The following is a 27,291-nucleotide window of genomic DNA, read 5'->3' as shown; positions in this document are numbered from 1 at the left end:
AAACTTTCACCTTATGACAGAAGGAATGCATAGAGACTTTAAGAACTTCAGATGATAATTTGTATAACTAAAACAACAACAGTGAGTATAGAAGGTTCAGGACTTATATGATCCTCTGTTTTAACCATGTAATAAAGAAAAAAAACCCTATATGCTTACTTGTATTCCAGGAGGACCTGGGTATCCTTGATTACCCTTTGGCCCTGGCAGAGATGACATGATTATACTGCCTGGCTCCCCCTAAAAGAAACCAACAGTCTAAGTTATAATCATTATTATACCTGAGAAACAGCCAGAAGGTAAAAAAAATATTCTGAGAGTTATTAGTACATAAATACAATGAAAGATTAAGCACACTAGTACTTTCATGAACAAATTTACCTTTGAAATATAAATTAAGAAGTATCCATGGTATACCAAAGTAGAGTAGTATATTAGGAGTTTGTGGCACTCAGTTATTCATCAATTAAAAATATGCATTAGATATAAAGTATTTGTAGAACATTGGGTTAGGCTCTGGACACTTAGTAATAAAGAAGTAGAGACTCTTTTCTCCTGAGGCTAAAAACATAATGGAGAAACATAAAACATAGCAAGTAAACAAGATGGTAGCATGTTCTGTTACAGTCTAGAAAATGAAGCAAAATGGCAAAGTGAGTGATACATAATACAGAGATTAGCTAGGCAGTCATACTAGAGTAATGTGAAAAGAGTATGTAAATCGCAGTCTGAAGAATAAGCATCAGTTCCTACCAGTGACTAGAAGCTGCAATGACCCAGTGGTAGAGTGCTTATCTAGCATTCGTGAAGTCTTCCATAAAGAATAATAGAAAATTTAAATTCTCAAATGAGCTGAATTCAGACCAGTGGTACTAGTGATCAAAGGGAAAAATGTCTTAAGATAAGGCTATCAGTACAACAATGACCAGCATGGTAAGATATGCTCATAGGTAAGTGGCATTGTGTTATAGAGGTATTCGACTGCTCTGTGATTGGTTTGAAGGCCCACTTCACAGGAGAAATTCTTGACTGGTGTAAGTCTGACCAAGAATCCATTGCTAGGAAGCTCATTGGTTCCAGGGTGTGTATCTAGTCCCATAGTATCAAAGTGCCCCCTAAATTCATAGCTCTCTAACCATTAGATCTTACCAGTTCAAACTTTAGATCTCATGAGAGAAGTGTCTCTTTGTGGTGGACAATGGTTAATGTAGCAAGTCAGAACTGATCAAAGTACAGAGAACGAGTGTCAGTGGTATGCTGAGTCTTAATGGGGACATTGCATCACATTCGTGCTCCCAAGATTTAGGGAACTTCATGGAAAAGGGAGCAGAAAAATTGTAAGTGCCAAAGGTTAGGTAGGACTAGGGCAAAATCATGTGTTCAGGACATAATGGAATTCACAGTAGCTGTGGTTGCCTGCACAAGAATGATTAGGTCATCATTGTAGCATTGAAGGAGGTGGGTCTTATGAGACCCCATCCACTAGATGAGAAGTTAGTGACAACAGATGGTGTCTGGATGATTAAAGGTCAATTTTCTTTAAGGGCATGGCTCCTGACAGGTAATCATGCCTCTGTGGGTAGGGATGGACCGGAAGGAGTGGGGGCTAGACAGAATAAATATGTTGAGTGTGTGAATGTTTCTAAGAATTAATAAATATATAATTTTAAAGTCATGTAGTGTATAGCGTCACAAACTATATGTGTGTGTGTGTGTGTGTGTGTGTGTGTGTGTGTGTGTGTGTGTGTGTATGGGTATTCAATGGATTGGGCAAGGTTCTTTGAAGGTTAGTTTCTGACATGTTAATCTGAGCATCTGGGAGGGATTTGAGCAGAGATTTTTCAAAAGGCTGAGGAACGCATAATTTTGAACTCAGAAAAAAATCTATTTTGAAGTTTTAAATGTAGATGGCCAGTAACTACATAGACAGCAATAAATACCTTGAACATTATTAATATTGCCTGGCATAGAAGAGAAGCAAGAGTATTAACGGCTGCTGGATAGAACAGAATGAACTTGTACTGGAGAGTGAAGTACTATTAGATGCAGAAGAAATAGTAGGAGACTAGAGTATTACAGAAATCAAGGATAAAGAATATATCTAGAGAGAACCAGCAGTCAGTTCTATCAAAATACATTCAGATAAGGCACGAATGTGTCAGGAAAGAGAGAACTGAGCATAACACACACATTTTTCAAGAATTACAACAAATATAAAATGACATAGTATAGTGCTTAAATACTCTTCATGGTATCCATTTGGAGGAAGAACTTATAGTTACTATTCTATTGCAGTTGTAGACATTCTACATATTTTATTCAAACTGCTTATCTTCTTAGCATGTGATGCTTACCTTCATACCTGGGATCCCAGGTGGTCCCTATTATTAAAAGAAAGAAGGAAATTTTATGTAAATTGGAAAGAATAAACAAAAGATCACATGATGTACACATGAATATAACATAAAAAAGAACAATATGAATAAATTTTTATAGGGTCACATCAGAATATTTCATGATTTTATAGGTAAAATTTATGTTAGTCATCACAGAATCCTTGGCTTTAATCAGCAGGAAGCCTTTTTGCCATTTCATCTTTGAAATTCTCTAGTCTGCTACTTTAAATATGTGACACTGTTACATTTGCGTGAACTCTCCATTCTCATCTTCTCTGTTCTGTTACTTCTTGAATTCATTTTAAAAAGTCCTGAACTTTCCAACTTACTGGAGGTCCTTGTAAACCGGGAAAGCCTGGACTGCCTGGAAATCCGCGTTCTCCCTGGGAGTTAGAAAGGAAGAGCGTAGAGAAAGAAGAAGCAGTGAGCAATGTTTGACACACAATGGTTTCATTTAAAACATACCACATCACCAAAATGTCCTTAGCATCCACTTTCCAATTACTTCAGAAGCAACTAGCCATAGCAATTCAACCTACCAAGCCAAACATTTTGATTCCTACTCATCTACCCAATCAAATCTAAGGGGAAAAGAGTACCGCTGTCAATTCTTTTGAAAAGTCTATTTTGAGATCATCACACCACAGATTTCTGATAATCATCACATTTAATCATTAATGATTTGCTGCAATTTCCTGACTATGTGCTGTACAAATTCTTATTTCAAGCTTACCATTTCACTTTCCGCTCATTGTAAACTATTTCAAATTATTTTTCACAAAAAGAAAAAGATGGCAAGGAACAAGGCTATTAATAGCACCAAGAAGACAGTAACAACATTTTCTGAAAATTGCAGGCCATTAGATTTCTTAGGTACCTGATTTTTTTCATAGTAGCAACATAGACATTTGGTTTGGAAAACAATATGTAAAATTGAGACAGAAGAACATTAGTGCAAATTCTTTTCAAAAGCCTATGTATGTTATAACAATTCTAGAAACAAACCTGTCAGAGATTTAAAAGGACAAAATTACTATCCCTCTGGGCTTTTGAGTCATTATTTAATGGCTTCCTCTGCATCACCTTTTATACATAGAAAAATAAGTCCAAAGAGAAAGGACGTACCCTGCACTTCAAGTTTAGAAGACATTAGAAAAAAGAAGCCATACACTGTGGACACAACATTGGGATTCATATTTTACATACATAGCTAGTGACAAGAGTAAAGAACTTTTAATCAGGCCATATGTACAATGAAATTATTTAATTTATATAAAACTCTGACATAAATGATACTTAAGATATAAATTAATTGTTAGATATATGAAAGGGACCCTTTGTGGAAAAAATACCTTTCATCATAAATATGTCTGCATATGCATTTGGTTTCCTAAATCTTTGAATACTAGTTCTCTTGTTGGCATGCTGGCAAAACACACATGCATGCACATGCACCAAGTGCACACACACACACACACACATACACACACACACACACACACACACACACACACACACACACACACACACACCTGAAAGAAAAGAAAGTAAAACATAGCTATGTCTCCAGAATAGGAACAAAAACATTCATTTTCTTGTGAAATGTGTTATACAAACAAATTGCCTTTTGGCCCAGTCATCAAAGACTGCCTGAGCTAGAATGAAGAATGTAAATAAATTTCTCAAATCTGGATATTTGCCTTAAAAAATCTACACATTAAAAATCGTAATTGTTGCAGCAGGCATGGTGCACATTTAGTCCCAGAACTTGGGAGGTAGAGGCCAGTGGATTTCTGAGTGCGAGGCTAGCCAGAGCTACATAGTGGGACTCTGTGTTAAGAAAAAAAAATTTGTTGTTGGCAAGGCTTACTGAGACCTAGGAAATACTGGATCTAAAAGTATTGTTTTGATATTATGTATATTTTTAAAATTCTCAGAAAGCATGTTCATTGTATTGCAAGAATTTAATTAAAGCGTATACCCTAATGTTAAAATCTGGGCTATGACATTAATTTAAAAGTATAGGGTAGATCTAGTTTATTAGAATCTTATGCAGAAAACATAAAATGCTAAGAGGATAAACACAAATCGTGCATTTACTTAAGAAAGGAAAAAAGTAGGAATAAGAAGGATGCTACAAAATATCATTTTACACATTTTTCTCATCTATTGCTGTATACCAATGTTAAATTGTTAACTCCAAACAAGAAAAGTGCCATTATCTAAAGCTTTGTATTTTTTTACTCGTTAAGTGCATCATTTTTGTTGATGAAAAAAAACTTGGAGCTTTCACAGTGACAGTTTAGGCAGTTAAAAAAAAATAAGGCAAGAATCGAATCACGGAGATGGTTCAGTAGATAAAGGTACCTGTTGCCAAAGTGCTGACAATCTGAATTTGATACCCGTATCCCGCATGGTGGAAAGAGATAAAGACCCACAAGCTGTACTTTGAACTCCATGTGTGTTCTGTGGTATACATGGGCTCCTTCCTCCACAGCATCAATAACACACAATATTTTCGTTTTAGCTTAAAATGTGAAGTATTCAAAAATTTAAAGACCACCTATTTTTAAAATCAACATTAGTAAGATATTACCAAGATATTACTCACAACGACTTCTATACTATGTGAAAGACATAAATCCTAAGTCACTTTTAATATTCATAATACTTTGCACAAAGATGTTTTTAAAATAACCTGTAATCCAGTACACTACCCTCACTAGTTAGACAGGCTTAAAGAAATTACTGAAATTTAATATACTGAAAATGTTGTCTTCAATGCAATGCTACTCTGTCTCGTTTTTAGACTTTGATCAACAATCTGCTCACAATTAAGTTCAAAAATCCTCACCTTGGTTCCATTGCATCCAGGGATACCTTGAGGTCCTGGAGCCCCATCGTGGCCTGGCATCCCCTTTGAAAAGGCATATAACACACTTATAATATTTCTTAGATTACTACTTAGGGGGTTTTAAAATAATGAAAACCATACTTACAGGAAGGCCTGGTGTCCCTGGAAATCCAGGAAGTCCAGGAGGACCCTATAAAAATAAATAAATCCCTTGATCCAGTGACAAAGCTATTACAAAATGTGCCTTGCTGTTACCAGTCACTGTTGGTTTAGTAACTAGAAACACTCTGTTTTCACAGAGTTGTTTGTAAAATTCCTTTTACAGAAAACTAGAGACTCCTGTTTGCAAGCACATTTTCTTCATTACAGTTAGTAGCAGCAAGCAAAGTAATAGATGAAATGTCTGTCTTTACAGATAAAATTCTTTCAGGTTTGTAAATAATGAATTTACTAGGAGATGAGAGGGCAACAAATGGATCTCCCTCTGAGGATATTAATGTAACTAACCCTCAAGCATCTTTCAATTAAATCTTCCTGTCTGGATCAGTAAAATACAACTTGACAACTATTTCTGTTGGTGAGGATATAGGGAAACTGGTACTTTTCTCTGTGGTGAGAACATGGACTCAAATGTTATGACAGGGAATTTGGAACTATCTACCAAAAACTGGAAACACAACATATCCTTTAATATAGCAATTCACTTCTATGTATCCATCCCAAAAGATACTACAAATTAGGAAACAGTCTCGGTGATCAATGACTTCTATTAAAGTGACAATGGACAAGAAATAAACTTGAAAAGATTCCTACCAGATCAAGGGTAGTAGAAAATGGCTTTCAAATAACTAATGTATACAGTGGTGCAGACCTTTAATATCAACAATCCCAGTGGGTGTAAAGTCTAGCCAGGTCTCCAAAGTAAGACCTTATCTCAAAAACATAATAGCTGCAATTGATTGAAACCTTACATTATATGTATTTGTAATTTTAAAAAACTTGTAAAGGTAAACCTTAAGCTGCCATTGAGACCCCAAGATAGTGGGGATGCCAGGAACAAGGGACATCTGTTAAGGAAAGCTCTGGGCATGGAAAAAAAGCAAGACTACTTAATAATCTATGTGTGCTGTAGGTGGCAAAACTAAAGGTGTGTGGGATTGCGCAAGTGTTTTGGACTCCACTTTATTACATTACAACCCCTAGACACTAGCCTTAGAGCTGCAGGATTTGATCTTTCTCCTGTTGATTTTGTTTTATGTTGAAGTGATTATTTCTTGATATGTCCCACTTCTATTTTGGAGTAGGGATATTTACTTTGTGTCAATATTATGTTGAATTATATACTTTGCTTTATTTTATAATATCTCATAGTTAAGAGGCTTAGTATTAAGGGAAGTTTAAAAGTTGGACTGGATGCATTTTAAATCATATAATTGTCATGAGCCTGTGAGGACAAAGCTTGGATAGTTATGGCTTAAAAGTGATGTGCTGAGGTGTCAGGCTGACAAGGAACCATAGTTCTAATGGTTAATTTTAGTTGTCAACTTGACAGCATCTAGAATTACCAGGGAATCAACCTCTGGACATTCCTGTGGGGATTAACTTGGTTACATTAATTGACGTAGGAAGATCCATTTTCATTATGGTCAGGATCTTTCACTGGGAAGGGGATTCTGAACTAGAGAAAATGAGCAATGCACAAGTATGTCGACCCTGGCTTTCCACTGTGGAAGTGATAGGATAAGTTGCCCTGCTCCCTTGAATTCCCCACAAGGATAGACATTACCCTTGAGTTGTGACTACGAAAAAATGTACTAACACGAACGGGTAAGAGTCCACAGGGCTACACCCTTTGACACAGAACTACAGATGAATAATGACTCTTGAGCGGAAGTCTTTCTCAAGATGATACCCAGGAATGAGCCGCCATATTGGATTATCCAATAACAAGTGGTCATCCTTGAAATCATATACATATAAGCAATTGTAAATAGACTTAGAATGTTGTATCTGTACATGATGTATATATAAACATACATGTATATATGTGTCTGTGTGCAATGATAATTAGTTTAGCTTTTTCTTGTTGTCTCATACCATTTCACTTGGTTTTATCTGTTGACAATAAGGAAGCATTTACCATACACTGAATATTGCTTACTCTGATTCCTTTTGGTCCTGGTGGCCCTGGAATTCCATCATCACCCTAAAAAACACAATATATTTAGTTCCTTTTTCTTTCAAATCAGTCATCCAATAACTAATTTTTCATTAGCTAGCCTATATTTTTTGTAAAATTTTCTGAAATTTAGTATTAACTTCATACAGCCCAAAACAATTTATGATTAAGACTCAAGACATGGATACTTTATATGAACAATATCAAGAAAGATCCATATTTTACTGGGGAGACTGTTGACACGAAGAGGAAATGTTGCATGCATAATGTTATAGAAGAGGCACACAAGAAAATGAAGGTAAGATAGAAGTACAGCTATTTCCCAAATCATTTGTGCATAAGAAAAGAAAAAATAAGCTCAAAATCTAGACAGTTTCTACAGCACACCAAAACTGCAGATGTACATGCTGTTCATGAATTTCAGCTTTTATCTTTCCATTTCAGAAAGCACATTTTACTGGAAGAACGTAAAGTCAAAAACTCTCCCTTCCAGCTTCTGTTCTCTGTTCCTTGCAAATTCTACCTACCCATTTTCAGTCACGTACATCTGCATTGCTGAAAAGTTTAAATTTTATCTCACCGAATTTTTGGTTATGTATTTTCTCTAAAGTTTTGAATAAAGGAGAGCTAATACAGTTTGATTTAAGGTAGTACATATACAGGTTCTGGCCACAAGGACATAGATATTGTTAATGCAAAGTCTATAAGTCCCTATAAAATTGTCTCCTTTTAAAAAGTTTAATGATGAACTCTTTCCAAAGCAGATGTGTTTATGAGACGATTCAATGAATTCTGATTCCCAGTTAAAATAACTAGAAGATCTCTTGTTCAATAAATATGTTATGACTTCCCACTTAAGGCAGAGTATGTCAAAGGTATGAGCATTGCACCAGTTAGACCAAGGAGCATGGTTAAAAAAGAACTTCAGGAAACAAAATTACAAAGCTAGAAGTTATGGAGGACGTGATTAAAATCATGGGAAATGAAACTACAAATAAAAGGTGACTATTGTATAATGAATATGTCATTGTAAATGAGTGGAGAAAAAGATTAAGGCATATCTTAAAACAAAAACCATACACCAGGATGCATTTCACAAGAATATTCACACAGGTAAAAAATAAATTGACATACTGAAAGAAAATTTTGAGAATTAATATATAACCTCAAACTGCATAAGGTTTGTTCTAGTGAAATGCATAAATTTTCTTGCACATGCCTAGGAAAATAAAAGGCAAACAGTAAAATCATATAACTCCTACTGTGTGCACAGAATTAATCTTTCTAACAAATAGCTCGGCAAAATATGGAAGCACCAAATCACCAGAAAAGGGGCTAATGATATGAAAATACAAGCCACAGAAGACTTTGATCTGTGAGCAGCATATTCATAATCATAAAAGAATGAATGAAAATTGAAAGAATATTGAAAGGTCAGTCTTCTACCATAATGACAAATAGAAAATGTTCTTAGTAATGGAGATGAAGCTGTATGGAAATATATCTTCTTCTTTGTTGCCAAATCAAAGGTAAACCATATAAGTTTGGGAAATTGTGATCTGGAAATATGTGTAAAAAAAACCCACATGTGCTCACATGGGCACATATTCCCATAATTTATCTTACCAAGTCATGCTTATTGAAGCAAAAAGAATTAATCAAAGTTTTGCATCTTAGCAAGTATGGTTTATAGCAGCAAACCATTAAAAACTACATAATCATGTGTAGGGAACTAATTTCTACATTAAGCTTATATATGCAATGAGATTAAATGAATAGAATAACATACCTTGAGAATACTGATATAAGAAAAACACAAAATAAGCATAACATATGAAAGTATGGGTGTGTATTTAGGGACACAGGTGGAAAAGAGTTTTTCATTGTATTCTTAATATTGATTTATCATGAATAAATGAATATATTATCTATTGAAAAGAAACCACATTTTATTTAACAAAGAACTCCTTTGCAACATTACAAATGTGCATTTATATAAATACACACACACAATCCCATCTCAGTATCACGCTCTAAACAACAGGGGTAATTGGCCAGTTTATTTTACAAACCTAAATGTTCATAAAAAGTAATATACCAATGAAGAATAATCATATATATATATACATATATATTACTTTAAAATACAAACACCCAATCACACAAAAGTACACGTTAAGTTGTAGAGTCAAAAATGTTTAGAAAGCAGTTCACCCTCCCACTCTATAAATAATGAAAAGGAATTGCAGCGAAGGTTAGACTACTCTCTAAACTTAATGTGCAAATGAGCACATTTTTATAAACTATTATACTGTTATTATAGACTCTCAGTTAATGCTAAATTATTTTAAGATAATTGTAATGTAACTTCTTTTAATAAAACACAAATATTTACTCTTTATATGCATGATATGCAAGAAACTCTGGCTCTGTTCCCAGATAAACTCACATTTGAGAAACAGCTTTTTTTCCTATGGTTCAAATTACATTCTATTTCAAAGCACTTATTTCCATAACATAGCTGAAAATTAATCAATTTGTGTTCCCACTCCATTTTCAGAAGATTGTTGCTTAAGTTCCAGGGTGTTGAGAAGTGAAAGAATGTAGTTGCGTTGCTGTATTAATGCTCAGTTTGTGACTGTGTGCTACTTATTTGCCATTCCTGGGTGGCAAGCATCACACTGCCACTCTTCCACTTGCTGTGTTACAGCACCTGGGAAATTCAGTTGAATGGCCCATCTTCCAGAATTCTATGTAGTCAGTCATTTAGAGTTTTACTATTTCCTTACTGTTCATGTTCTATTCAGTGCATTTTAGCACAGGACCCATTTACTGTTGAATCTTAAAAAAACTTCCTACTCACAGTTGTGTCCTCATTCTCACAACACCTACCTTCTGGTATAGCTAGGTGTATATTAAAACACCTCCAAGCATTTAATTTTTCTCCTTTCTTAGGAAGACTACCTGGTGATATCCTTTGATTCTCTTAATCCCCTAATGATATGGTACACAATCATAATATGAAATAATGAAGCTAGAGGGAAAATGTTATTAGGTCACTTTTTTGCTTTTCAGGCAAGTGAATAGAGCTGGACCTTTCGTATACCATTTTACCAGTCTATCTAACACAGAAAAGGGCACTGAGCCAAAAGAGCCATTAAAACCTGAAAGAAACTCTTCTTGGTCTCAAAATTCACTATTATCTCTTCCCCTTCCCTATCTCATCATACACATAAAGATGCTACTCTTATTCATGGAGAATATATATATATATACATATATACATATATATATATATATGTGTGTGTGTGTGTGTGTGTGTGTGTGTGTGTGTGTGTGTGTGTGTGTGTATGCCAGACCTGATATAATGATAATTGAACTTTAACACTTCCTAGTAGGTAGAGGAAAAATGGTTCTGGAAACATTTATCTGAGATTCAAGCTATTGACCCTCCTGCATCCAACCTGTGCACGTGACTTAGGGAGATGCCATAGTACATAGAGTTAGGAGGCTGATTCAAGTGAGACACCACAGCAGCCTCTGTGAGACCATTATCCATGATATGGTGGAACCGTGTAGTGACACAGCTCTTTTGCAGTCACCTATACCTCCGTACGCAATCCCTTATTCATGATAAGTTAGGAAGTCCAAGAAATTCATTGTTCATCATAATTTGAACTTTGGTTAAATCATAAAATGGTCTGCCATTGGTGCTCATATGGGGGGAGAAGATGTTTATTTGCATCTCCCCAGTAAAAGTTTAAGGTTAAAAAAGAATTCCAAAAAAATCATATATAACAAACAACTTCCTGAAAAATACCTAAATATGACAATAATGTTCAAATTTAACAACAGTAACACTAAGGTAAAGAGACACTTTTTCTGAATAAGTATAGCTACCATTATTCATCAAAAAAACTCTCATTATGGCAAATGAAGAACATCATAACAACAGCAACAACAACGAAACCATACACAACTGGACAAAAACCAGAGATCAGTGTATGTGGGGGATCCCAGCTTTGTATCACATTTCTGCATCTATGACTGCAGAAGAGGTCTGCTCCATACACTCAGGACTGGAACAACAACAGTATCAATGCACAGTTAATGTAGAAATGGGACAATTTTATGAGGTTCTACTCCTAGACAAAGGACTATAGATAAGGAGAACCTCTCCCAGTCATGAGCCCCTTGATCTTGATTAGAGCTCGCTCTATCTATCTATCTATCTATCTATCTATCTATCTATCTATCTATCTATCTATCTATCTATACTTTATATCAACTTTAGAGTCTGGGAGTAAGAGAGGGGTTCAAGGGAGGGCAGCTTGTAGGAGCTTGAGGTGGAAAAGACAGAAGAGAAGGGATGCATTGATCTATTTCAATGAAAAGATATTTAAAAAATAAATTCTGAGATAAATTAATAGAGTTAATAAATTAATAAATTAATAAGACTTCCTTCCACTCTGTTGTTTGATTTAAGCAGTATTTTCTCATTACAATTTAGTTAGCTTTTAGTTGATTTGATACCTTCTCTCAAATTTAGGGTGGTTTAATCCTCTGCTATTGTTGATTGGCTACTGAAACAAATACCTTTTGTCCCCGAGGTCCTGGAGGCCCTTCTGGACCTGGAAATCCTGGTAAACCTGGATGGCCTTCTAAGCCTGGAAAGCCCCGTTCTCCCTGTAATTAAACGAGAATGTAAAGGAAGGTCGTTTGTGAACTTTTAAGCACAGACATAGTTGTGTTTCAGAAAGATCAAACAACTGTCAGATGAAAGTAATGTAAAATAGTGATATTCTTTGTCCACAGAATCTACTAACAAGAACAAGTCTGTAAAATGTGAGAAGAAGAATACAAATCATCCCAGGTATATATTATATGTAGTAAATACAACTATTCTGCTACTTGCAGAGTTAGATAGTCTAAATAAAGTTAGAATATAATAACTACTGCTTTAACCTCGCTCAATTATAAAGAAAGCAAGTAGGAAAAATAGGAATTTGACAATTTTATGAGCTTTATTATCTCAAATTATTGAATGGTCTGTTATTAGCAGAACTAGGATTAAAACTCTGACTACAAGTTCCACACGGAAGAAAAAGTAAAAAGAAAAACCAATGTAGTTCCAGTATATCTCCCAAAATACAAAATAGTGACATGTTGAGATTTCAGCTGACATTCAGAGTATATGTTAAACGTGCAGAGTATGCTATGTGTATTTTCTTTCTTTTTTTAATTAGATATATTTCTTTATTTATATTTCAAATGTTATTTCCTGTCCATAAGGCATCCGTCCCCTCCCCCTCCCACATACGGGTATTCCCCCAATCTACCCCCCTTACTACCCCCCCCACATTCCCTTGCACTGGGGATCCAACTTGGCAGGACCCAGGGCTTCCCCTTCCACTGGTGCTCTTACTAGGCTATTCTCTGCTACATATGAGGATGGAGCCTTGGGTCTGTCCATGTATAGTCTTTGGGTAGTGGCTTAGTCCCTGGTAGCTCTGGTTGGTGGGCATTGTTGTTCATATGGGGTTACAAGCCCCTTCAGCTCTTTCAATCCATCCTCTAATTTCCACAAAGGGAATCCTGCTCTCAGTTCAGTGGTTTGCTGCTAGCATTGAACTCTGTATTGGACATGCCCTGGATGTGTCTCTCAGGAGAGATCAATATTCAGTCCCTTTCAGCATGCATTTTCTAGCTTCATCCATCTTATCTAATTTTGGTGGCTGTATATGTATGGGCCACATGTGGGGCAGGCTCTGAATGGGTGTTCCTTCAGCCTCTGTTCTAAACTTTGCCACCCTATCCCTTCCTATGGATATTTTCCTCCTTTAAGAAGGAGTGGGAGCATCTGAAATTTGGCCATCCTTCCTCATGAGCTTCCAGTGGTCTGTGGATTCCATCTTGGGTAATTCGAGCATTTGGGCTAATATTCACTGATCAATGAGTGCATACCATGTGTGTTTTTCTGTGGGTTGCCTCACTCAGGATGGTATTTTCTAGTTCATTCCATTTGCCTATGAATTTCATGAAGTCATTGTTTTGGACAGCTGAGTAGTATTCCATTGTGTAGATGTAACATTTTTTTTAATCCATTCCTCTGTTGAAGGGAATCTAGATTCTTTCCAGCTTCTGGCTATTATAAATAAGGCTGCTTATGAACATAGTGGAGCATGTGTCTTTGTTGTATGTTGGAGCATCTTTTGGGTATATGCCCAGGAGAGGTAGAGCTGGGTACTCAGGTAGTGCAATGTCCAATTTTCTGAAGAACCTATAGACTGATTTTCAGAATGGTTGTACCAGTTTGCAATCCACCAAAAATGGAGGAGTGTTCCTATTTCTCCACATCCTCACCAGCATCTGCAGTCACCTGACTTTTTTTTCATCTTTATTAACTTGAGTATTTCATATTTACATTTCAATTGTTATTCCCCTTCCCGGTTTCCGGGCCAACATCCCCATAACCCATCCCCCTTCCCTTCTCTATGGGTGTTCCCCTCCCCATCCTCCCCCCATTACTGCCCTTCCCCCAACAATCATGTTCAATGGGGGTTCAGTCTTGGCAGGACCAAGGGCTTCCCCTTCCACTGGTGCTCTTACTAGTCTATTCATTGCTACCTATGAGGTTAGAGTCCAGGGTCAGTCCATGTATAGTCTTTAGGTAGTGGCTTAGTCCCTGGAAGCTCTGGTTGGTTGGCATTGTTGTACATATGGGGTCTCGAGCCCCTTCAAGCTCTTCGAGTTCTTTCTCTGATTCCTTCAACGGGGGTCCTATTCTCAGTTCAGTGGTTTGCTGCTGGCATTCGCCTCTGTATTTGCTGTATTCTGGTTGTGTCTCTCAGGAGAGATCTACATCCGGTTCCTGTCGGCCTACACTTCTTTGCTTCATCCATCTTATCTAGTTTGGTGGCTGTATATGTATGGGCCATATGTGGGGCAGGCTCTGAATGGGTGTTCTTTTGGCCTCTGTTCTAAACTTTGCCTACCTATTCCCTGCCAAGTGTATTCTTGTTCCCCTTTTAAAGAAGGAGTGAAGCATTCGCATTTTGGTCATCCTTCTTGAGTTTCATGTGTTCTATGCATTTAGGGTAATTTGAGCATTTGGACTAATATCCACTTATCAAAGAGGGCATACAATGTGTGTTTTTCTGTGATTGGTTACCTCACTCAGGATGATATTTTCCAGTTCCATCCATTTGCCTATGAATTTCATAAAATCATTGTTTTTGATAGCTGAGTAATATTCCATTGTGTAGATGTTCCATATTTTCTGTATCCATTCCTCTGTTGAAGGGCATCTGGGTTCTTTCCAGCTTCTGGCTATTATAAATAATGCTGCTATGAACATAGTGGAACATGTGTCTTTGTTATATCTTGGGGCATCTTTTGGGTATATGCCCAAAGAGGTATAGCTGGGTCCTCAGGTAGTTTAATGTCCAATTTTCTGAGGAACCTCCAGACTGATTTCCAGAATGGTTGTACCAGTCTGCAATCCCACCAACAATGGAGGAGTGTTCCTCTTTCTCCACATCCTCGCCAGCATTTGCTGTCAACTGAGCTTTTGATCTTAGCCATTCTGACTGGTGTGAGGTGGAATCTCAGGGTTGTTTTGATTTGCATTTCCCTGATGACTAAGGGTGTTGAACATTTCTTTAGGTGCTTTTTGGCTACTCAATATTTGTCAGCTGAGAATGTTTTGTTTAGCTCTGTACCCCATTTTTAATGGGGATATTTGACTCTCTGCACTCTAACTTCTTGAGTTCTTTGTATATTTTGGATATAAGGCCTCTATCTGTTGTAGGATTGGTAAAGTTCTTTTCCCAATCTATTGGTTGCCGTTTTGTCCTAACCACAATGTCCTTTGCCTTACAGAAGCTTTGCAGTTTTATGAGGTCCCATTGGTCAATTCTTAATCTTAGAGCTTAAGCCATTGGTGTTTTGTTCAGGAAATTGTCCCCAGTGCCCATGTGTTTGAGACTCTTCTCCACTTTTTTCTATTAGTTTGAGTGTATATGGTTTGATGTGGAGGTCCTTGATCCACTTGGACTTAAGTTTGTACAGGGTGATAAGAATGGATCAATTAGCATTCTTCTACATGCTGACCTCAACTTGAACCAGCACCATTTGTTGAAAATGCTATCTTTCTTCCATTGGATGGTTTTGGCTCCTTTGTCAAAAGTCAAGTGATCATAGGTGTGTGGGTTCATTTCTGGGTCTTCAGTTCTGTTCCACTGATCTATCTGCCTGTCTCTATAACAATACCATACAATATTTATAACTATTGCTCTGTAATACTGCTTGAGGTCAAGGATGTTGATTCCCCTAGAAGTTTTTTTTTTATTGTTGAGGATAGTTTTCACTATCCTGGGTTTTTTGTTATTCCAAATGAATTTGCAAATTGCTCTTATTATCTCTATAAAGAATTGAGTAGGAATTTTAATGGGGATTGCATTGAATCTGTAGATTGCTTTTGGCAATATGGCCATTTTTACTATATTAATCCTGCCAATCCATGAGCATGGGAGATCTTTCCATCTTCTGAGATCTTCTTCAATTTCTTTCTTCAGAGACTTGAAGTTCTTGTCATACAGTTCTTTCACTTGCTTGGTTAAAGTCACACCAAGGTATTTTATATTATTTGAGACTATTGTTAAAGGTGTCATTTCCCTAATTTCTTTCTCAGCCTGTTTATCTTTTGAGTAGAGGAAGGCTACTGATTTATTTGAGTTAATTTTATAACCAGCCACTTGGCTGAAGTTGTTTATCAGGCTTAGTAGTCCTCTGGTGGAACTTTTGGGATCACTTAAATATACTATCATATCATCTGCAAATAGTCATATTTTGACTTCTTCCCTTCCAATCTGTATCCCTTTGACCTCCTTTTGTTGTCTGATTGCTTTGGCTAGAACTTCAAGAACTATATTGAATAAGTAGGGAGAGAAAGGTCAGCTTTGTCTAGTCCCTGATTTTACTGGGATTGCTTCAAGTTTCTCTCCATCTATTTTGATGTTAGCTACTGGTTTGCTGTATATTGCTTTTACTATGTTTAGATATGGTCCTTAAATTCCTGACATTTCCAGGACTATTATCATGAAGGGGTGTTGAATTTTGTCAAATGCTTTCTCAACATCTAATGAAATGATCATGTGGTTCTTATCTTTGAGTTTGTTTATATAGTGGATTATGTTGATGAATTTCTGTATATTAAGCCATGCCTGCATCTCTGAGATGAAGCCTACTTGATCATGTTAGATGATCGTTTTGATGTGGTTTTGGATTTGGTTTGCAAGCATTTTATTCAGTATGTTTGTGTCAATATTCATAAGGGAAATTGGTCTGAAGTTCTCTTTCTTTGTTGGGTCTTTGTGTGGTTTAGGTATAAGAGCATTTGTGGCTGCATAGAAGGAATTTGGTAGTGCTTCCTCTATTTCTATTTTGTGGAATTGCTTTGGACTGTACTGATATAAGGTCTTCTATGAAGGTCTGATAGAATTCTGCACTAAACCCATCTGGTTCTGGGATCTTTTTGGTTGGGAGACTTTTAATAATTGCTTTGATTTCTTTAGGAGTTAAGGGGTTGTTTAGATGTTTTATTTGTTCCTGATTTAACTTTGGTACCTGGTATCTGTCTAGAAAATTGTCCATTTCCTCCAGATTTTCCAGTTTTGTTGAATATAGGCTTTTGTAGTAGGATCTGATGTTTTGTTTTGTTTTTCATTTTCTCAGATTCTGTTGTTATGTCTCCCTTTTTATTTCTGATTTTGTTCATTTGAATACACTCTCTGTGACCCTTGGTTGGTCTGGCTAAGGGTTTATCTGTCTTGTTGATTTTCTCAAAGAACCAGCTCCTGGTTTTGCTGATTCTTTGTATAGTCCTTATTGTTTGTCCTTGGTTGATTTCAGCCCTGGGTTTGATTATTTCCTGCCTTCTACTCCTCCTGGGTGTATTTGCTTCTTTTTGTTCTAGAGCTTTTAGGTGTGTTGTCAAGCTGCTGACATATGCTCTCTCTTGTTTCTTTTTCCGGTCATTCAGAGCTATGAGTTTTCCTCTTAGCACTGCTTTCATTGTGTCCCATGAGTTTGGGTATATTGTATCTTCATTTTCATTAAATTCTAAGAAGTCTTTAATTTCTTTCTTTATTTCTCCCTTGGCGAAGTTGTCATTGTGTAGAGTGTTATTCAACTACCATGTATATGTGGGCTATCTGTCGTTATTGTTGCTATTGAAGACCAGCCTTATTCCGTGGTGTTCTGATAGGATGTATGGGATTATTTCTATCTTCCTGTATCTGTTAAGGCCTGTTTTGTGACCAATTATATGGTCAATTTTGGAAAAGGTTCCATGAGGTGCTGAGAAGAACGTATATCCTTTTGTTTTAGGATGGAATGTTTTGTAAATATCTGTTAAGTCCATTTCGTTCATAACTTCTGTTAGTCTCTCTATGTCTCTCTTTAATTTCTGTTTCCATGGTCTGTCCATTGATGAGAGTGTGATGTTGAAATCTCCTACTATTAATGTGTGAGGTGCAGTATTTGCTTTGAGCTTTAGTAAGGTTTCTTTATGAATGTAGGTGTCCTTGCATTTGGAGCATAGATATTTAGAATTGAGAGTTCATCTTGGTGCATTTTTCCTTTGAGGAATATGATGTGTCCTTCCTTATCTTTTTTGATGACTTTTGGTTGAAAGTCTATTTTAATAGCAACTCCAGCTTGTTTATTCTTGCCTTTTGCTTGGAAAGTTGTTTTCCAGCCATTTACTCTGAGGTTGTGTTTGTCTTTGTCTCTGCGGTGTGTTTCCTGAATGCTGCAAAATGCTGGGTCCTCTTTACATATCCAGTCTGTTAGTCTATATCTTTTTATTGGGGAATTGAGTCCATTGATGTTGAGAGATATTAAGGAATAGTGATTGTCACTTCCTGTTATTTTCGTTGTTAGAAGTGGAATTATATTTGTGTGTCTCTCTTTTAGTTTCATTGCAAGGAGATTATATTCTTGCTTTTTGTACAGTGTAGTTTCTCTCCTTGTGTTGGAGTTTCCATCTATTATCCTTTGTAGGGCTGGACTTGTAGAAAGATATTATGTAAACTTGGTTTAGACATGAAATATCCTGGTTTCTCCATCTATGTGAATTGAGAATTTTGCTGGATATAGTAACTTGGGCTAGCATTTGTGTTCTCTTAGGGTCTGTATGACATCTGTCCAGGATCTTCTGGCTTTCATAGTCTCTGGTGAGAAATCTGGTGCAATTCTTGTAGGTCTCCTTTTATATGTCGCTTGACCTTTTTCCTTTACTGCTTTTAATATTCTTTCTTTGTTTTGTGCATTTGGTGTTTTAACTATTATGTGATTTGAGAAACTTATCTTCTCATCCAATCTATTTTAAGTTCTGTAGGCTTCTTGTATGTTTATGGGCATCTCTTTCTTTAGGTTAGGGAAGTTTTCTTCTATGATTTTGTTGAAGATATTTACTGGCCCTTTGAGTTGGGAGTCTTCACTCTCTTCTATACCTGTTATCCTTAGGTTTGATCTTCTCATTATTTCCTGGATTTCCTGTATATTTTGCGCTTGGAGATTTTTGCATTTTGCATTTTCTTTTGCCATTGGGTCATTGTTTTCTATGGTGTCTTCTGCCCCTGAGATTCTCTCTTCTATCTCTTGTATTCTGTTGGTGATGCTTGTATCTATGACTCTTTGTCTTTTCCTTAGGTTTTCTTTCTCCAGGGTTGTCTCCCTTTGTCCTTTCTTTATTATTTCTATTTCAATTTTTAAATCCTAGATGGTTTTGTTCAATTCCTTTACCTGCTTGGTTGTGTTTTCCTGTAATTCTTTCAGGGATTTTTGTGTTTCCTCTTTAAGGGCTTCTACTTGTTTAGTTGTTTTGTCCTGCAATTCTTTAAGGGAGTTATTTATGTCCTTCTTGACGTCCTCCATCATTATCATAAAATGTGGTTTTAAATCTAAATCTTGCTTTTCCAGTGTGATTAGATATCCAGTATTTTCTTTGGTGGGAGAACTCAACTCTGATGATACCAGGTAGTCTTGGTTTCTGTTGCTTAGGTTCCTGTGCTTGCCTCTAGCCATTGGGTTGTCTCTGGTGTTTGCTTGTCTTGCTGTTTCTGAGAGTGACTTGACACTGCTGTAGGCCTCTGTGTCAGCACTCCTGTAGAACTGTTTTCCTGTTTTCTTTCAGGCTTTTCTGAACAGGTGCTCAGATTTCAGGTGTGTAGGCGCTCCTGGTGACTATCTTTTAGCTTTTGGCATGGGCCGGAATCAGAAGTCTCTTGCCCCTGATTGCTCCTAGGTCCTTGCACCCAGACGGCACAGTTGGCGCTATGCAATTCCCTCTGATGTCTGGAATGTGGGCAGAGGTTAGTCTCCTCTGATTTCTCAGGAGTGTCCACACTTCTGAGGGTCCAGCTCTCTCCCCCCATGGGATTTGGGTACAGGGAGCTGTTTGGTCGGTTCAGTTCAGTCCTGGCCACAGACCAGAACTGCAGGTACCAGTGGCTGACTGTTCCTATATGCCTGTGTCCAGAGGCACTGTGCAGTTTCGCCTGGGGCCAGGAATGTGGGCAGAGGTGTGCAGAAGTGGCATTCTGTCCTGGGGTCTCAGGATGTCTGCACTTCTGGGTGTTCAGTTCTCTTCCCCACCTGCTATGTGCATTTTCAAAGCAAAAGTACTCTCTGGGCTACAGAAATAAGTGGGAATAAACCAAAGACTGGCCAGTGAAGTAGCTAGGCAGGTAAAGCCTGACTGAGTTCAATTGTCAGAAACCACAGAGTTGGAGGAGAGAATTGACTTCTGCACTCAGAGACTGTAACAAGTACTCATACACATACACATGCACATGCACATACAAACATGGACATGTATGCATACACAAAGATACACAGAGATATACATTAAAGAATAAATGTAAAAATATTTTTAAATTGATATGTATTTTTGTTATTCATTTCAATGGCAATAATATTACATAATCTTTCCCCTTCCCTTTCCACCCCCCTACCCCTCCTAGGTACCCAACTTCCAATGCCCCATAACCTTCCACTCAAATTGACTGCCTTTTTTCTTTAATTACTTTTGCTGCACACATATATGTATGTATATGTATGTACAAGTAAAAACTGTAGGAAACAGGGAATGCTAAAAGCTTAATTATATTGTTATCAAAAAAATGTTTTAACTTTTAATGTTATATCCTGAAAATCCCTCTCATTATCATAGAACTAGAGGCAGAAAGCAGATGCTATATAGTAGCAAAAAGTTCTAGAAGAACAATCATGATACCTTCAGAGGTAAAACGTTCACTAAAATAAAAAAAAATTATAGCTTTCCTGTGTAAGAATTGACTAAAAGTATGGTTTTCTACCTAATTTCTTAAAATGAATAGTAAAAAAGCTAACACTAGTGGTGTGCCTACATTTGCTTCATAGGTATTCATATAATCCTTTTAAATCATTATCGATTTGTGCGGTAATTTTCAAACATTCATAGACTGAATATGAAGCAGTTGCTTATGGCTGAAGGACAAACTTCAAAACAAACAAACCACTGACTTATCCTGCTTGCCTATGTTTGATTTAAAAAGGAGATTTGTGAAATAGTATTATCTTCTTTTTGCTATCTTTTAAATATAAGTATTACTTAGATTCTTTTCTTGCCTTCTTCTTTCTTTCCATGGAAAATTGAAATAGTAAAGGTAAGTTCTTATTAGCAAATCTATTAGACATTTCCACAGGCGCTTAAACCTCAGACTGTAAAATTAGCAAACCTGTGTTGAGTGTTTTCGGTTTGCCAGAGAGTTCGAACTCCTTCAGTGTTTTGTTTTATCTTATTTCTTACTCCCGATTTTAACACAAAGTAAAATTGTTATTTTCATTTTATGTGTGAAAAGTCATGACAGAAGTTTTATAATTTTCCTAAGTGTAAACTTGATACACAGAACACAGCTCATCTCTCCCACTCCGAAATTTATGTTAACCTGGACACTGCCTACTCTTCACCCCTACATGGAAACAATCATGGCACATCTTCAACGTTGTATTCTTAGTGTCCAAGAGAACAAATATCAGGTAAACATCAATTTACAAATGAGCATCCTTAATTTCTAGTGAAGGCTTTTATACAAATCCAGAAAAGCTAATATTTCTGATTTTCATAAATTATACAAAGGAAAACTATTTTGTGTTAAGTCTTGTTTCTTTATTGTGTGGCAATAGATATCAAACCTACACTTTCAGATATAATACAAAGCCAAGTATCCCACCACTGGTCACACCCCAGCTCAGCACCTTCAAAAAGACTAATTGATGGATTACCTAAGATACAGTACCAAGATCTGGAATTTAAAAAAGTCTTTAAAACAGCACCCCTTTCAATAAGGACTGTTTATAATAACAATAAAAATGTTTCCTGAAAATGATGATAAAAATAATTGTTCTTTTGTTGAGGGAGTGTCTCATGTAAGTTGGCTGGCTGTGTACCTAGTATGTCCTTGAACTTCCAGACCTCTTGCTTTTGCTGCCTGAGTGCTAGTATGGCAGGCATATATCACTGAGAATAGTATTTGGAGGATAATGTCAAATTGTCCAGAAACACAATCGGCGGTGGACATAGGAAAAATTTAAGAAAATGTATTATAATGGTACCTAGTGGTAGATTATTTTCAGTTAGAATATCTTAAAATGTGCAAGTTAAAGGCTAAGTTAAGCTCTTAGTGAAGAAATGAAAACAATGACATCTTTTTTAAATTTTTTTATTAACTTGAGTATTTCTTATATACATTTCGAGTGTTATTCCCTTTCCCGGTTTCCGGGCAAACATCCCCTCCCCCCTCCCCTTCCTTATGGGTGTTCCCCTCCCAACCCTCCCCCCATTGCCGCCCTCCCCCCATAGACTAGTTCACTGGGGGTTCAGTCTTAGCAGGACCCAGGGCTTCCCCTTCCACTGGTGCTCTTACTAGGATATTCATTGCTACCTATGGGGTCAGAGTCCAGGGTCACTCCATGTATAGTCTTTAGGTAGTGGCTTAGTCCCTGGAAGCTCTGGTTGCTTGGCATTGTTGTACTTTTGGGGTCTCGAGCCCCTTCAAGCTCTTCCAGTTCTTTCTCTGATTCCTTCAACAGGGGACCTATTCTCAGTTCAGTGGTTTGCTGCTGGCATTCGCCTCTGTATTTGCTGTATTCTGGCTGTGTCTCTCAGGAGCGATCTACATCCGGCTCCTGTCGGTCTGCACTTCTTTGCTTCATCCATCTTGTCTAATTGGGTGGCTGTATATGTATGGGCCACATGTGGGGCAGGCTCTGAATGGGTGTTCCTTCAGTCTCTGTTTTAATCTTTGCCTCTCCCTTCCCTGCCAAGGGTATTCTTTTTCCTCATTTAAAGAAGGAGTGAAGCATTCACATTTTGATCATCCGTCTTGAGTTTCGTTTGTTCTAGGGATCTAGGGTAATTCAAGCATTTGGGCTAATAGCCACTTATCAATGAGTGCATACCATGTATGTCTTTCTGTGATTGGGTTAGCTCACTCAGGATGACATTTTCCAGTTCCAACCATTTGCCTACGAATTTCATAAACTCGTTGTTTTTGATAGCTGAGTAATATTCCATTGTGTAGATGTACCACATTTTCTGTATCCATTCCTCTGTTGAAGGGCATCTGGGTTCTTTCCAGGTTCTGGCTATTATAAATAAGGCTGCGATGAACATAGTGGAGCACGTGTCTCTTTTATATGTTGAGGCATCTTTTGGGTATATGCCCAAGAGAGGTATAGCTGGATCCTCAGGCAATTCAATGTCCAATTTTCTGAGGAACCTCCAGACTGATTTCCAGAATGGTTTTACCAGTCTGCAATCCCACCAACAATGGAGGAGTGTTCCTCTTTCTCCACATCCTCGCCAGCATCTGCTGTCACCTGAGTTTTTGATCTTAGCCATTCTCACTGGTGTGAGGTGAAATCTCAGGGTTGTTTTGATTTGCATTTCCCTTATGCCTAAAGATGTTGAACATTTCTTTAGGTGTTTCTCAGCCATTCGGCATTCCTCAGCGGTGAATTCTTTGTTTAGCTCTGAACCCCATTTTTTAATAGGGTTATTTGTTTCCCTGCGGTCTAACTTCTTGAGTTCTTTGTATATTTTGGATATAAGGCCTCTATCTGTTGTAGGATTGGTAAAGATCTTTTCCCAATCTGTTGGTTGCCGTTTTGTCCTAACCACAGTGTCCTTTGCCTTACAGAAGCTTTGCAGTTTTATGAGATCCCATTTGTCGATTCTTGATCTTAGAGCATAAGCCATTGGTGTTTTGTTCAGGAAATTTTTTCCAGTGCCTATGTGTTCCAGATGCTTCCCTAGTTTTTCTTCTATTAGTTTGAGTGTGTCTGGTTTGATGTGGAGGTCCTTGATCCACTTGGACTTAAGCTTTGTACAGGGTGATAAGCATGGATCGATCTGCATTCTTCTACATGTTGACCTCCAGTTGAACCAGCACCATTTGCTGAAAATGCTATCGTTTTTCCATTGGATGGTTTTGGCTCCTTTGTCAAAAATCAAGTGACCATAGGTGTGTGGGTTCATTTCTGGGTCTTCAATTCTATTCCATTGGTCTATCTGTCTGTCTCTGTACCAATACCATGCAGTTTTTATCACTATTGCTCTGTAATACTGCTTGAGTTCAGGGATAGTGATTCCCCCTGAAGTCCTTTTATTGTTGAGGATAGCTTTAGCTATCCTGGGTTTTTTGTTATTCCAGATGAATTTGCAAATTGTTCTGTCTAACTCTTTGAAGAATTGGATTGGTATTTTGATGGGGATTGCATTGAATCTGTAGATTGCTTTTGGTAAAATGGCCATTTTTACTATATTAATCCTGCCAATCCATGAGCATGGGAGATCTTTCCATCTTCTGAGGTCTTCTTCAATTTCTTTCCTCAGTGTCTTGAAGTTCTTATTGTACAGATCTTTTACTTGCTTGGTTAAAGTCACACCGAGGTACTTTATATTATTTGGGTCTATTATGAAGGGTGTCGTTTCCCTAATTTCTTTCTCGGCTTGTTTCTCTTTTGTATAGAGGAAGGCAACTGATTTATTTGAGTTAATTTTATACCCACCCACTTTGCTGAAGTTGTTTATCAGCTTTAGTAGTTCTCTGGTGGAACTTTTGGGATCACTTAAATATACTATCATGTCATCTGCAAATAGTGATATTTTGACCACTTCTTTTCTGATCTGTATCCCCTTAATCTCCTTTTGTTGTCTGATTGCTCTGGCTAGAACTTCCAGAACTATATTGAATAAGTAGGGAGAGAGTGGGCAGCCTTGTCTAGTCCCTGATTTTAGTGGGATTGCTTCAAGTTTCTCTCCATTTAGTTTAATGTTAGCAACTGGTTTGCTGTATATGGCTTTTACTATGTTTAGGTATGGGCCTTGAATTCCTATTCTTTCCAGGACTTTTATCATGAAGGGGTGTTGAATTTTGTCAAATGCTTTCTCAGCATCTAATGAAATGATCATGTGGTTCTGTTCTCTCAGTTTGTTTATATAATGGATCACGTTGATGGTTTTCCGTATATTAAACCATCCCTGCATGCCTGGGATGAAGCCTACTTGATCATGGTGAATGATTGTTTTGATGTGCTCTTCAATTCGGTTTGCCAGAATTTTGTTGAGTATTTTTGCGTCGATATTCATAAGGGAAATTGGTCTGAAGTTCTCTTTCTTTGTTGTGTCTTTGTGTGGTTTAGGTATAAGAGTAATTGTGGCTTCGTAGAAGGTATTCAGTAGTGATCCATCTGTTTCAATTTTGTGGAATAATTTGGATAATATTGGTATGAGGTCTTCTATGAAGGTTTGATAGAATTCTGCACTAAACCCGTCTGGACCTGGGCTCTTTTTGGTTGGGAGAACTTTAATGACTGCTTCTATTTCCTTAGGAGTTATGGGGTTGTTTAACTGGTTTATCTGTTCCTGATTTAACTTCGGTACCTGGTATCTGTCTAGGAAATTGTCCATTTCCTGCAGATTTTCATGTTTTGTTGAATATAGGTTTTTATAGTAAGATCTGATGATTTTTTGAATTTCCTCTGAATCTGTAGTTATGTCTCCCTTTTCATTTCTGATTTTGTTAATTTGGACGCACTCTCTGTGTCCTCTTGTTAGTCTGGCTAAGGGTTTATCTATCTTGTTGATTTTCTCAAAGAACCAACTTTTGGTTCTGTTGATTCTTTCTATGGTCCTTTTTGTTTCTACTTGGTTGATTTCAGCTCTGAGTTTGATTATTTCCTGCCTTCTACTCCTCCTGGGTGTATTTGCTTCTTTTTGTTCTAGAGCTTTTAGGTGTGCTGTCAAGCTGCTGACATATGCTCTTTCCTGTTTCTTTCTGCAGGCACTCAGCACTATGAGTTTTCCTTTTAGCACAGCTTTCATTGTGCCCCATAAGTTTGGGTATGTTGTACCTTCATTTTCATTAAATTCTAAAAAGTTTTTAATTTCTTTCTTTATTTCTTCCTTGACCAGGTTATCATTGAGTAGAGCATTGTTCAATTTCCACGTATATGTGGGCATTCTTCCCTTATTGTTATTGAAGACCAGTTTTAGGCCGTGGTGGTCCGATAGCACGCATGGGATTATTTCTATCTTTCTGTACCTGTTGAGGCCCGTTTTTTGACCAATTATATGGTCAATTTTGGAGGAAGTACCATGAGGAGCTGAGAAGAAGGTATATCCTTTTGCTTTAGGATAGAATGTTCTATAAATATCCGTTAAGTCCCTTTGGCTCATAACTTCTCTTAGTCTGTCGACATCACTGTTTAATTTCTGTTTCCATGATCTGTCCATTGATGAGAGTGGGGTGTTGAAATCTCCCACTATTATTGTGTGAGGTGCAATGTGTGTTTTGAGCTTTAGTAAGGTTTCTTTTACGTATGTAGGTGCCCTTGTATTTGGGGCATAGATATTTAGGATTGAGAGTTCATCTTGGTGGATTTTTCCTTTGACGAATATGAAGTGTCCTTCCTTATCTTTTTTGATGACTTTTAGTTGGAAATTGATTTTATTTGATATTAGAATGGCTACTCCAGCTTGCTTCTTCTGACCATTTGCTTGGAAAGTTGTTTTCCAGCCTTTCACTCTGAGGTAGTGTCTGTCTTTGTCTCTGAGGTGTGTTTCCTGTAGGCAGCAGAATGCATGGTCCTTGTTCGTATCCAGTTTGTTAATCTATTTCTTTTATTGGGGAGTTGAGGCCATTGATGTTGAGAGATATTAAGGAATAGTGATTATTGCTTCCCGTTATATTCATATTTGGATGTGAGGTTATGTTTGTGTGCTTTCATTCTCTTTGTTTTGTTGCCAAGACGATTAGTTTCTTGCTTCTTCTAGGGTATAACTTGCCTCCTTAGGTTGGGCTTTACCATTTATTATCCTTTGTAGTGCTGGATTTGTAGAAAGATATTGTGTAAATTTGGTTTTGTCATGGAATATCTTGGTTTCTCCATCAATGTTAATTGAGAGTTTTGCAGGATACAGTAACCTGGGCTGGCATTTGTGTTCTCTTAGGGTCTGTATGACATCAGTCCAGGATCTTCTGGCCTTCATAGTTTCTGGCGAGAAGTCTGGTGTGATTCTGATAGGTCTCCCTTTATATGTTACTTGACCTTTTTCCCTTACTGCTTTTAATATTCTTTCTTTATTTTGTGCGTTTGGTGTTTTGACTATTATGTGACGGGAGGTGTTTCTTTTCTGGTCCAATCTATTTGGAGTTCTGTAGGCTTCTTGTATGTCTATGGGTATCTCTTTTTTTAGGTTAGGGAAGTTTTCTTCTATGATTTTATTGAAGATATTTACTGGTCCTTTGAGC

General features: G+C 37.2%; 1 protein-coding gene across 4 annotated transcripts in view; it reads right to left on the bottom strand.

The window, feature by feature from the left end:
- The window catches only part of Col4a5 (collagen type IV alpha 5 chain), a 197,757-nt gene that overhangs the window by 89,151 nt on the left and 81,315 nt on the right, over positions 1–27,291 (bottom strand). For all 4 annotated transcript variants that reach the window (XM_087600278.1, XM_087600280.1, NM_001426996.1 and 1 more), the window contains 7 exon segments: positions 12,026–12,115; positions 7,412–7,456; positions 5,396–5,440; positions 5,251–5,313; positions 2,726–2,779; positions 2,355–2,381; positions 160–240 (listed from right to left, as the gene is read on the bottom strand). In XM_087600278.1, the coding sequence (XP_087456404.1) occupies positions 160–240; positions 2,355–2,381; positions 2,726–2,779; positions 5,251–5,313; positions 5,396–5,440; positions 7,412–7,456; positions 12,026–12,115 (405 nt within the window).

This window comes from Rattus norvegicus, chromosome X, assembly GCF_021556685.1.
Source record: "Rattus norvegicus strain SHRSP/BbbUtx chromosome X, alternate assembly SHRSP_T2T, whole genome shotgun sequence".
NCBI classification, from domain to species: domain Eukaryota; kingdom Metazoa; phylum Chordata; class Mammalia; order Rodentia; family Muridae; genus Rattus; species Rattus norvegicus.
The sequence above is the reverse complement of the archived record's forward strand: the minus strand, read 5'-3'. Positions and strand labels throughout refer to the sequence as shown.